Here is a 12,764-nt window from a genome sequence, read left to right as displayed (position 1 = left end):
GGCTATCCATTGTTTGAATATTGCAGTTAAGTATCAGGACAGTAAAAAGAAAAAAAAAAAAAGAAAATAAGCAAGTAAGTAAGACGCTAACTGACTAAAGGCACACTTTGAGATGTCAGCCAACAGCAAGGCAGCAGATCATAGGGGACTGCACATTGCACTACAGTGCCCCCCCCCCCTCCCCCTTAAACAAGCAACCTTAGCCACTACTATGTACAAGCTGGAAAACTATATCTACATTATTTGCGTTGCCAACTCTCAACCAAATAATCACCTTCCACCTTAACATAGTACTAACGCTACTGTGTGACTGCTAACCTACAGACCTGTCTGTCAACAAAGACATCAGTCTGTGTCAACAAAACCTTGATCTAGTATTCCGCAAAAACTCTATATATACAGTAACTATTTACACATAACAAGTCTGTGGAAAGTGATCACTAACAAAAATGTCAATATCTGGCAAACAGGCAAAATTAAGAAAGTATTGTGCACAAAATGTGAGCAAACTGTATCTCACAACATTTAGCTGCTACCAGGTTAGAAGCTTGTCACTGGCTATGCCATATAATTCTCCCCCTGGGTGCCTCTAACTTGACTGGTTATGCATTGCTACCACAAGTTCAATACAGCATGCAACCACTATCCCCAGATAAACTTTAGTTCAATTCTGCCAGCTTACAGGTCTTCTGCAACAGGGGCTTGCTCAAATGGGTAATTTTGGGTAAAGAACTAGATGCTGCATTGATGAGAGAACTATAATGACATCTAACTGAAATTATTCAGTAACACAACAGAAGATCTAAGCTAAAAGTGCAAGATGGCACAATATCACATGAGAAATTAACACACAATTTGTCGAAGTTATTATGTTGCACCAAGAAAATCTTATTTGGCTAAATAATTTACTCACTTAAGATACACAGTTCTGAGAATACATTTGTCTTATTTTACTAGCTGTGAACCACATATGCAGTTTAATCATTTTTAGAGAATGTAAAGTACGCAAATACCACATCCTACATCAACACATTTTGCTGCAAAACATTGAAAACAGTTCTAGCAAAGCAATGATTTAGTAGGGCTAATTAGCACAAACCACCAAATTAGATATAACCGAAATAAAAAAAACATACAGTAGTAAAAATTGGGCAAATCATTTATATCTTAGGAGTTGATTACTCACAATTACAAAAGAAGATGAAAATTTTTTGGTACTCTTCTTCAGTTAAAATTCCTAAATCATACTGCCGTTCTCTGATCAGGTCCTGTTTATCCAGAAGCCACTGCTGACTGTAACAAAAACACAATTACAACATACCCAAAGTGAAATACAATGGACATAAAGTGTGTGCAAATTAACAGCTTCATTCTGCATGAAACTACTCCTTATGTAAAAAGAAAATAAAATAGCAAGTAATATTTGCTCCATGTAATTTTGGGTATCAATTCATGTATACAAACATGAAACAAACTTTCTGTTAGGTCTGTAATTGCAGTAATACAGACTTTAATCTGACAAGAGCACAAAACTTTACGCAGCGACATGTGTTATGGCTTGGTAACTGAATTTTAACTATACTTCAATAATCTCAAATGTACAAAAAACGATCACATTACACAACACACATACTATACACATTTTACACCACAGGAACAAAAGCAACCAACATTTCACTGGCAATGTAAACTAGGAATCTATCCTTACCAGATGACTATTATATTAATTCTGCCCTTGTCTACTCATATATTCAAGGCTTTGATTATTCTGAACCAGTACAATATTTGTCTATCACAAAAACGAAATTTAACAAGGCATTTAAGAGTACGGATCTGGGATTTAACGTGTGGAAATTATAGAAGCAAATGCATAGTCACGTTAGCTGCTAAATGTTACACCGTGTTCCATAATGTCAACTATGCCGGGTCAATAACAAAGTTACAGAGAATTGTTTACATCCACCGTCACGCTAATTTGGGTTAGACATTTTTCATGAAATAGTGATTTAGTTTTGCTATATAAATATTTTCTGACACTAGTATAAATATCAGTTGGTTTCCACTCATAAGTGCTTTTTTCCACCGAAGAAACATCAGTGTAACTTTCTAGTTAAACCAATGTTTACAAAGCCACTCCAGGAAAATTGGCGAGGTTTTCGACTTACTAGTGAGAACTCTGCCAAAAGTTTCCAGCCATTTTCAAGAGATTTCTGTACTACCTGCAAATACACGAAATTCCAAAATCAATGTAACTTTCGTGGATTATTTAGCTAACTAGGCACACTTACTTGTGCGAACTCTCCCAAAAGTTACCAGACATTTCTCATACATGCGGGTATGAAATATGTATATTAAATATAGTCTTAATTTTGAGACGCAAATTTTAAGTAGACCTACGCTTTAGGGTACTCATAAACAATGTTTTACTGCAAAGTAGTGCATTGCATCCTCATTTTCGCTGAAGTTTTTTTCATTGAAGATACATTCAAAGCGTAAATCCATGCTCTACTGCTTCTACGGTAGCCAACTGTTGCGAACAAATTACAATGTGTTCTGTCAAAACCTTTTTTTCTTGGGTGCAGAAAAATTCTGGCGGTGTTAGTAATTAGCATGTAGGTTTTCCAGTGGAATAGGTAAAATGTAGGGATAAAGACGTAAGCAATGTGTTAATTGAGACAATAATGATGTACTTGAAATGTCAGATCTTTGTTTTAAACGAATCGTAGCCTAATAACGGAAGGTGTCACAATATGCAATGCATCCTATCGTTCATCAACGTAGTTTTTAATTTGTTTTTATCATTCATTGTTATTTGAAGTCGATTCGCGCAACTTCGTGGGAAATGATGAGTTGTCCGTAGCAGAGCTGTGTCTCTCGGAATAAATTTTCTTTCCCTGTGGCGGTCATCTTGAGTCAGAGTCTGAGGCATTCCTGAAATTTGTAATTTTAGTTTCTGAGACGTTGGAAAAAACGTGTTGAGGTACACTATTCTGATAGGAAAGAACGCGATTATACCAGAAACTATTGCTGAACTACCATGTAACATGTCGTGTTTTTGAAATAGTTGTTCATGGCAAAACATACAATATTTCGATAACCAAATAACGAGAGCTAATAAAGGCAAATACAAAAATAATTTTATTTTGACTCATGTTAGCTGCATGCATATGCTGGGGTGCACACAAGGAACTTTTTTTTTTTTAAAAAAAAAGATTGGGCGACTCACCCTCGAATCGAGATAACGTCAGCTGTAGGAAACCCACAAGTATCACGTAAGATCGAAAGAAATGCCTACCACAAGTGAGAGTATTAATATCCAAATGGTACACTACCGAAGAATTCGCAACAAAGTGTTAGAGGTGCATCAAGTATTATCCTCTTCTGTAGATCCTGGTTCATCTGCAGAAAATAAAGGATCTGTAATTACTCGTCCACTTGACTGTGAGTGGCTTGTCAATGGTAGATCTAGGCAGCCTGTATAGCATACACAGGGACTAGGAAGGACTCAGGGTGTTGTGCTGATCCCTCTAACCAATAAGTTTGAGGTGCTTCCTCTCGCCGAAACGGAAATGGAGCCACTGGGACTCATTTCACTTATTTTGGGGAAACCTGGTTTGTCCATTGTCAAGAGGACGCAAATTCAAAAGGATAGGGATCTATTAATCGTCAGCAGTTCAAACATATGGCGAATGATGGTACCTCGTAGGGAAATGGCAGCAAGGGACAAGAAAGAACACCAGGTGCACTCAGTGTGTATGCATGGGGGGGGGGGGGGGGGGGAGGGTCTCATTCAACATGCTGAAGAGGCTATTCCAGCTGCCATTGGAGGAAAAGTGTGCAACCAACGGCAGATTGTGGCACACGTTGGAAGAAGTGATGCCTGTCATCTGGACTCCGAGGTCACACTGAAGCCATTTCAGCGAGTAGTAGAGGAGTTCAAGAAGACCAGCCTTATGCATGGGGTTTCAACGAAGTTCACAATTTGCAGCATTGTCCCAAAGACTGAGTGTGGTTCTGAGTCGAGTGGAAGAACTGAGCCAGAGACTTCGAAGGTTCTGTGACAAGCTAAGCTGTGACTTTCTGGGCTTGCACCGTAGAGTTGAGGGCCCCCTGAAATATGTCAGGTTTGTACTATGCATCTGAGGCTGCTGCTCAGGTAGCTGATTGTGTGTGGGGTGCACACAAGAGTTTTTTAGATTAGACACATCTCCAGCCGAGCCATATAATGATAGCCATAGAAAAACCAGAAGCATGAGTGTGAGATCAAAAGAAATGCCTCCCACAGATGAGAGCATTAAAATCTATTGGTAAGCTGCTAAAGCATTCGCAACAAAGTGCCAGAGTTTGAGGTGCTCATGAAAAACAGTGTAGCTCACATTTTATTAGGTACAGAAAGCTAGTTGAAAACTGTTATTGTTAGCAGTGATGTTTTTGGGGAGAATTTAAGTATAGGCAAATAGGAAACAGAGGTGGTGTTTTTGTTGCAGTGGACAAGAAACTCAAATCTACCGAGACAGAAATTGAAGATGCATGTGAGATTGTTTGGGCAAGACTCAGTATCAGGGGTGGGCATAAAATGATCCCTGGATCCTTCTATCACCCACTAGACTCATCTCCTGATGTAACTGAAAACTTTAGAGACAACTCAGTTCACTTGTATGTAAGTTCCCCAATTAAACTGTAATTAGTTGTGGAGACTTAAATCATCCAATGACTAATTGGGAAAATTACAGTTTTGTTAATGGTGGACATGATAAGACATCTCATGAAACAGTACTAAATGCCTTCTCTGAAAGCTACCTAGAACAGATAGTTAGTAACTCCACTCATGTTGAAAACATATAGGATCTAATGGCAACAAAGAGACCTGACCTCTTTCAGGATGTCCACATTGAAACGTATCAGTGGCATGGTGCGGTTGTGGCAACACTGATTATCAAAATACAAAGGACAATGAAACCAAGAAGAAAGATCTATATGTTCAGTAAACTAGATAAGAAGTCAGTAGTGACATATCTCAGTGAGGAACTTGAAACTTTCAGCACAGGGCAGGAGACTGTAGATGAACTATGGCTCAAGTTTAAAGAATAATTGACCGCACACTGGATAGGTACAGGGTGTTTCAAAAATGACCGGTATATTTGAAACGGCAATAAAAACTAAACGAGCAGCGATAGAAATACACCGTTTGTTGCAATATGCTTGGGACAACAGTACATTTTCAGGCGGACAAACTTTCGAAATTACAGTAGTTACAATTTTCAACAACAGATGGCGATGCAAGTGATGTGAAAGATATAGAAGACAACGCAGTCTGTGGGTGCGCCATTCTGTACGACGAATTTCTGCTGTAAGCGTGTGCTGTTCACAACGTGCAAGTGTGCTGTGGACAACATGGTTTATTCCTTAGAACAGAGGATTTTTCTGGTGTTGGAATTCCACCGCCTAGAACGAAGTGTTGTTTCAACAAGACGAAGTTTTCAACGGAGGTTTAATGTAACCAAAGACCGAAAAGCGATACAATAAAGGATCTGTTTGAAAAATTTTAACGGACTGGGAACGTGACGGATGAACGTTCTGGAAAGGTGGGGCGACCGCGTACGGCAACCACAGAGGGAAACGCGCAGCTAGTGCAGCGGGTGATCCAACAGCGTCCTCGGGTTTTCGTTCGCCGTGTTGCAGCTGCGGTCCAAATGACGCCAACGTCCATGTATCGTCTCATGCGCCAGAGTTTACACCTCTATCCATACAAAATTCAAACGCGGCAACCCCTCAGCACCGCTACCATTGCTGCACGAGAGACATTCGCTAACGATATAGTGCACAAGATTGATGACGGCGATATGCATGTGGGCAGCATTTGGTTTACTGACGAAGCTTATTTTTACCTGGACGGCTTCGTCAATAAACAGAACTGGCGCATATGGGGAACCGAAAAGCCCCATGTTGCAGTCCCATCGTCCCTGCATCCTCAAAAGTACTGGTCTGGGCCGCCATTTCTTCCAAAGGAATCATTGGCCCATTTTTCAGATCTGAAACGATTACTGCATCATGCTATCTGGACATTCTTCGTGAATTTGTGGCGGTACAAACTGCCTTAGATGACACTGCGAACACCTCGTGGTTTATGCAAGATGGTGCCCGGCCACATCGCACAACCGACGTCTTTAATTTCCTGAATGAATATTTTGATGATCGTGTGATTGCTTTGGGCTATCCGAAACATACAGGAGGCGGCGTGGATTGTCCTCCCTATTCGCCAGACATGAACCCCTGTGACTTCTTTCTGTGGGGACACTTGAAAGACCAGGTGTACCGCCAGAATCCAGAAACAATTGAATAGCTGAAGCAGTACATCTCATCTGCATGTGAAGCCATTCCGCCAGACACGTTGTCAAAGGTTCCGGGTAATTTCATTCAGAGACTACGCCATATTATTTCTACGCATGGTGGATATGTGGAAAATATCATACTATAGAGTTTCCCAGACCGCAGCGCCATCTGTTGTTGACAATTATAACTACTGCAATTTCGAAAGTTTGTCTGCCTGAAAATGTACTGTTGTCCCAAGCATATTTCAACAAACGGTGTATTTCTATCGCTGCTCGTTTAGTTTGTATTGCCGTTTCAAATATACCAGTCATTTTTGAAACACCCTGTATGTACCCAGTAGAACAATCCATAATGGGAGGGAACCTCCATGGTATACAGTCACTGTAAAGAAACTTCTAAAGAAACAGAGACTAACAGCATAATAGATATAAAACAAAGCATAGGGCTGTAAACAGAGAAATGCTGGATGAAACACATTTGGCTGTCAAGAGAGAAATTTGTGGTGCCTTCAGAGACTACCATAGCAGAGTATTATCGAGTGATCTTTCACAGAACCCAAAAGAATTCTGGTCATATGTAAAGGGCTGTTAGTGGCTCCAAAGTTAGTGTTAAGTCCCTAGTGAATGAGACAGGAACTGAAACTGAGGATAACAAAGCAAGTGTTAAGTCCCTAGTGAATGAGACAGGAACTGAAACTGAGGATAACAAAGCAAAAGCTGAAATGCTTAACACGGTTTTCAAGTGTTCCTTTACAAGGAAAAACCCTGAAGAATTACCTCAGTTTAATCCTCGTACCACTGAAACAATGAATGAAGTAAGTATTAGTGTCAGTGGTGTTGAGAAACAGCTGAAATCATTGAAACTGAACAAAGCTCCAGGGCCCAATGGAATCTCTGTCAGATTCCATACATAATTTGCAGCTGAGTTAGCCCTCTTCTAAATATAGATCCCTTAACAAAAGACTGTGCCCAGTTCTCGGAAAAAAGCTCAGGTAACAGCTGTCTACAAGAAGGCTAGTAGAAGCAATCCACAAAACTACTGTCCAATAACCTTGACATTGATTTGTTGTAGAATCTTAAAACACATTCTGAGCTCAGACGTAATGAGGTATCTCGAACAGAATGACAACCTCAATGCCAGCCAGCATGCATTCCAAAAACAATGATCATATGAAATCTAACTTGCACTTTTTTCACAGGCCATACTAAAATCTTCGGATCAAGGCAATCAGGTAGATGCAGTATTTCTTGATTTCTGAAAAGTATTTGAGTCAGTACCACATCTATGCTTATTATCAAAAGCTTTATCACATGGGATATCAAGTGAAATTTGTGAGTGTATGACATTTTGGTAGGGCAGACACAGCATGTTATCTTAGATGGAGAGCCATCATCAGATGTATAAGTAACTTGTACCCTAGAGAACTGTGTCAGAACCTTGCAGGTCATTGTATATTTATGACCTTGCAGACAATATTAATAATAACTCAGACTTTTTGCAGATGCTGCAGTTATCTGTGATGAAGTACTAACTGAAAGAAGCTGCATAAATATTCAGTCATGTCTTGATAAGATTTCAAAGTGGTGCAGAGAGTGGCAGTTTGTTTTAAATGTTCAGAAGTGTAAAATTTTGCACTTCACAAAATGAAAAAAAAAAAACATAGTATCCGTTGACCATTATATCAGTGAGTCACTGGAATTGGCCAACTCATACAATTACCTGGGTGCAACATTTTGTAGGAATGTGAAATGAAATGATCACATAGGTTCAGTTGTAGGTAAAGCTGATGGTAGACTTCGGCTTATTGGTAGAATACTGAGGAAGTGCAGTCAGTCTGCAAAGGTTATTGCTTACAAATCACTCGTGCAACAGTTCTAGAATGTAGCTCAAGTGTGCAGGGCCCATACCAGGTAGGACTAACAGGGGCTACTGAATACATACAAAGAAGGGTGGCACGATTTCTCACAGGTTTCTTTAATCCATGGGAGAGTCTCACAGAGATGCTGAAAGAACTGAACTGGAAGACTGTTAAAGATAGACGTAAACTATCCCGAGGAAGTCTGTTAACAAAGTTTCAAGAACCAACTTTGAATGATTACTCTACGAATATACTGCAACCCCCTATGTATCACTCACATAGGGATCGTGTGGATAAGATTAGAATAATTATGTATATACGGAGGTATTCAAACAATCATTCTTCCTGTGCTCCATATATGCATGGAACAGGAAGAAACTCTAATATATGGTACAGTTAGATGTACCCTCTGCCATGCACCACATGGTAGTTTGCAGAGTATAGATGTAGATGTAGAATACCAAACCAAATGAAAAAATGTACAGCCTAAGGCTTGATGTACAAGAATGATGTGACACAATGGACTTGTGTTGCGATGTCGAACATCCCTTGCTCACCGTCTTCCAGCATGTCAAGAAGTTAGCCGAGTATCAACATCACATTATAAGACTGAAAAAGGAACTTGCTTACCTCTTTGGGCAAAATGGAAACGCTGGTAAGACTCTTGTTTACTTCAACATATCATCCAGTGCAACAAAAGTGTATTGGTTCACACTATGGGCATTAAAAAGTCACACATCTCCAGTGATGTTGTGTGTGCTTGCTGATAGAACAAAGATGTGACCACACATCATCCTCAATTATAAAACTATTCCAAAGGGGAAGAGGTGCTGCCTGGTGTCATATTTCATTGCAACAGAAAAAAATGGATGACCAATGAGTTGGCTATAGATTGGTGCTGTATTGTTTTTATTGTTTTGAGCAGGAAGCCAGATGATCTTCTAAGGAATCGTGGGATGTTGATCATTGATGCTCTCAAAGGGCATCTGACACCAGCAGTGAAGGCAGAATTCCTTAAATTAAACACAGATCTTGTTGTTATTCCAGGAAGTGTGACTTCACAACTATAAATGTAGATGTTGTGGTGTATAAGCCATTTAAATACCACAACTGCTCTGCCTTGGTAGCTGTGCAGTCAGTGCAGTGGAGTGCTAAGCGAAGGGGCCTGGGTTTGATTCCCAGCCAGGTCAGAGGTTTTCTCTGCTTGGGGTCTGGGTGTTGTGTTCCCCTTACTTTCGTATAATCATAATTAACATTACTATAAACTGAAAATAAAAAAGTCCATCTGAAGCAGTTGTTGGGCAATTGGTTACTTGAAGGTGGTCAAGTCCTAACCTCTACCAGGAAGTTGATGAAGCCTTCAGTATTTACTGGTTTGTAACAAATGCATTAGATGGGAGTGAAGTGACACTGCAGATTCTACGGACCATTCCATTTAGGAGGACTAAGTGGCATCTGTATCTGACTAAGGAGGTCTCTTTGATATTATGTTCCGTATTTCAGTACTTTTATTATTTCCTTCAGTTACCTGTAGTAAGGTACCAGTAACCATTTATAATTTTTCAAAATAAACTTAATATTTGTAGCTATGTATGTTTTTACTGTACTCCCTTGTTAATCAATGGGAGTTCATCTTGCATTTGGAGTAGTCTTGGATTTCAAAATATATGGTACATTTACACCTCAATTTTTCTAACATTTACATCAGAAACATCCATATTATATTTTTTAAATATTTGCTTGAAAAACATCAGCAAAAATAATTACAGGCTACCCACCAGTGAATGCGTGGGCCACAGGTGGACTGGGGTCAGGGATTGTGTCAGGTGATGGTGGTGGTGTTGTTGGGGGGGGGGGGGGAGGGATTAGAGGGCTAAAGGGAGGTGGGGGAATCAGAAGGAGGGGTGGAGGACAGGTAGATAGAGGCTTGGAGGGAGGCAGTAGCTGTGCATAACAGGAATGTGGCAGGGAGTGGCGGCAGGTACAAGGTTACGCATTTGCCACAAGGGCACCAGGACCAGTGAGTTCGTGAGACACACAATGAGGATGACATGATGGTATGGATTAGGAGGGAATGACAGGACAGAGGAAGGGAAACCAGGTAGGTAGAGAGTGTGGGGACAATGGTTTAGCAGAGACTGAGGCCAGTGGTATTATGGGAGAGAAAGATGTGTTGCAAGAACAACTCCCAACTATGTAGTTCAGAAAAGCTGACACTGGAGGGAAGGTTCCACAGGACACAGGTTGTGAAGTAGCCATTGAACTCAAGCTAAATAACTGCAGCCTGTCTGCATAATCCTTTTGTGAAAAAAGGGAGTTCTCATGAGTGCAGATATACTGTCCATGGAAAGCTATGCTACATGGGAGTGATTTCTGTGTGTGTGTGTGTGTGTGTGTGTGTGTGTGTGTGTGTGTGTGGACGCAGTGAAAACTGTCAAAATGTAGGTACTGTTGGTGGTTAGTAGGCTCAATATTGTCAGAGACATAGATGGGGATATCAGAGAGTTGTGGGTCCAGGAAGGAGACACATTGGGTTGAGGAGGGCCTGATGAACTAAATGGAGAAGGCGTAGAGGTTGGGGAGGAATGAGGATATGGCATCAGCTCTGATTACAGATCACAGAGATATCATCAGTGAATTGCCACCAGGCTAGGAGTTTGGGTTTTGGGAGGCTAGAAAGGTTTCCCCCAGATGGCTCATAAACAGCTTAGCATAGGAGGCTGCCATGAAGGTGCCAAGTGGTGTCCTACAGATTTGTGTAAAGACCAACACCCATCATGTCCCTGGCCTCACTGCTATTCAATACTATCTCTCACAACATCCTCCTCACTCCAAACCTGCTACTTCATTCCTTATACAGCTTACCAGCTATATACTAACCCACAACTCCTTTCCCTTGAAGAGCAGACACATAAACAAATCTGCGGCACAGCCATGGGCATCCGCATGGCACCCTTCTATGCTAAATTATTTATAGATCATCTACAGGAAACTTTCCTCACCTACCAAAACCCCAAACTCATTGTCATTTGAGTGTTGTTTGTGAAATCATGTTATGCCTTGTGTAAGGAGAAACACATACCAGTACATGTAGAAATTCCAGTTACTGAATACATTGTTCTAAAACCACCTGAGGAGTAGATGTACTCGCAAAAGGCCCAGAGATATGGCAAGATTCCACCTGTATTATACTATAATCAGACAGAGATTCTGAAAACAAATGCTGGATTGTAAGGCATACCCAGGAGAAGATGCAAATGTGGATCACAGTTTAATAATGGTGAATATTAGACTGAAATTTATGAGTATCATCCAGGAAAATCAGCATAGAAGGTAGTGAATACTGAAGTACTGAGAAATGATGAATTGCATATGAAGTTTCCGAAGGCTGTAGATATTGCAATAATGAGTACCACAATAGGCAGTTCAGATGAAGGGGAATGGTCATATCTAAAAAGAACAGTCACAGAAGCTGGACACAAATATGTGTACAAGGAAAGTAAATGCCAAGAAATGTAGCATAAGAAAAAGACACTTATATTTATCATTGAAGGAAGGAGGCAGAGATTTTGAAGACTTACAGTCAAATTGAGTAAAAGGGATAGGTAGTATTTCATCACAAGTACTGAAATTGGTGGAGGAAGTGGCAACCAAATGACTATTCAAGTTAGTGTGTAGAATATATTAGAATGGAGATGGTAGTGTCTACAGCTCATTATTGACAACAGCAACACACAATTATATACACCTGTAGTGAGACAAGTGCCAGAATTACACATGTATGATAGAATACCAAAGAATACAAGTACAGGCAGAGTCCAATCGCCCACAATGTCATCCTATAATGACATTAATTGTTCAAATATGTGAGTTGAACCTTCATCTGGCTTGACCAATGCACAAGAGAGCAAGGCTGCACTGGCGATTTACCGCTGGGAACACTCATCTGCCAGTAGCGCTGCCATCGAGTGAAGCAGACAGCCTTGTGCTGCCTTCTTGTGCATGGTGCCAAATACAAAAGTTCTGGTCAAGGTAGTAATGTATGTGGGCACTCTGCCAAAGAGTTATACCATCGGATTTTTGGAAAAAATCATTCACAATATTCAACCCATTTATCAAAATTGTAACAAGAATAACGTGCAGAAAGATGAAAAAGAAAATTGAGGCTCTCTTTCATGATTATCTGTTCAGCTTTCAGAAAGGTAGAGGTACTGGAAAGGCGGTTGTGACATTACACTTGACAATGGAAGCAAGGACTAAGAAAAATCAAGACACATTCATAGGATTTGTTGACCTAGACAAACCATCAAACTATGTTAAATAAGATGTTTTATGTTTGCAGAAAAATAGGAGTAAGCTACAGTGAAAGGTGGGTAAAATGCAGTATTATGAAAATCAAGAGGGAACTATAAGAATTGAAGACCTACAATGAAGTGTTCAGATTAACGACAATGTGAGACAAGGATGCAGTCTTTTGCCCTAACGTTCTATCTGTACACCAAAGAAGTAATGACACATGTAAATGAAAGATACAAGAGTGGAATTAAAATTCTGTGTGAAGGGATGTCTACGA

The 12,764-nt window shown here is 40.2% G+C and overlaps 1 protein-coding gene across 2 annotated transcripts in view; it reads right to left on the bottom strand.

Moving 5' to 3' along the window:
* LOC126326269 (cyclin-C) overlaps nucleotides 1-2,536 on the bottom strand; it is a 40,587-nt gene extending 38,051 nt beyond the window's left edge. Inside the window, exons 1-3 of one of the 2 annotated variants that reach the window (XM_049995628.1) lie at nucleotides 2,398-2,536; nucleotides 2,166-2,219; nucleotides 1,187-1,293 (exon numbers count right to left, since the gene is read on the bottom strand). In XM_049995628.1, coding sequence (XP_049851585.1) covers nucleotides 1,187-1,293; nucleotides 2,166-2,197 — 139 coding nt within the window. In that variant the 5' untranslated portion in view covers nucleotides 2,198-2,219; nucleotides 2,398-2,536. Of the gene's footprint in view, nucleotides 1-1,186; nucleotides 1,294-2,165; nucleotides 2,220-2,288 lie in introns of both variants that reach the window. The other variant, XM_049995627.1, reaches the window with a different exon arrangement.
* Nucleotides 2,537-12,764: the final 10,228 nt, after the last annotated feature.

Source organism: Schistocerca gregaria, chromosome 2 (assembly GCF_023897955.1).
Source record: "Schistocerca gregaria isolate iqSchGreg1 chromosome 2, iqSchGreg1.2, whole genome shotgun sequence".
NCBI classification, from domain to species: domain Eukaryota; kingdom Metazoa; phylum Arthropoda; class Insecta; order Orthoptera; family Acrididae; genus Schistocerca; species Schistocerca gregaria.
The sequence above is the reverse complement of the archived record's forward strand: the minus strand, read 5'-3'. Positions and strand labels throughout refer to the sequence as shown.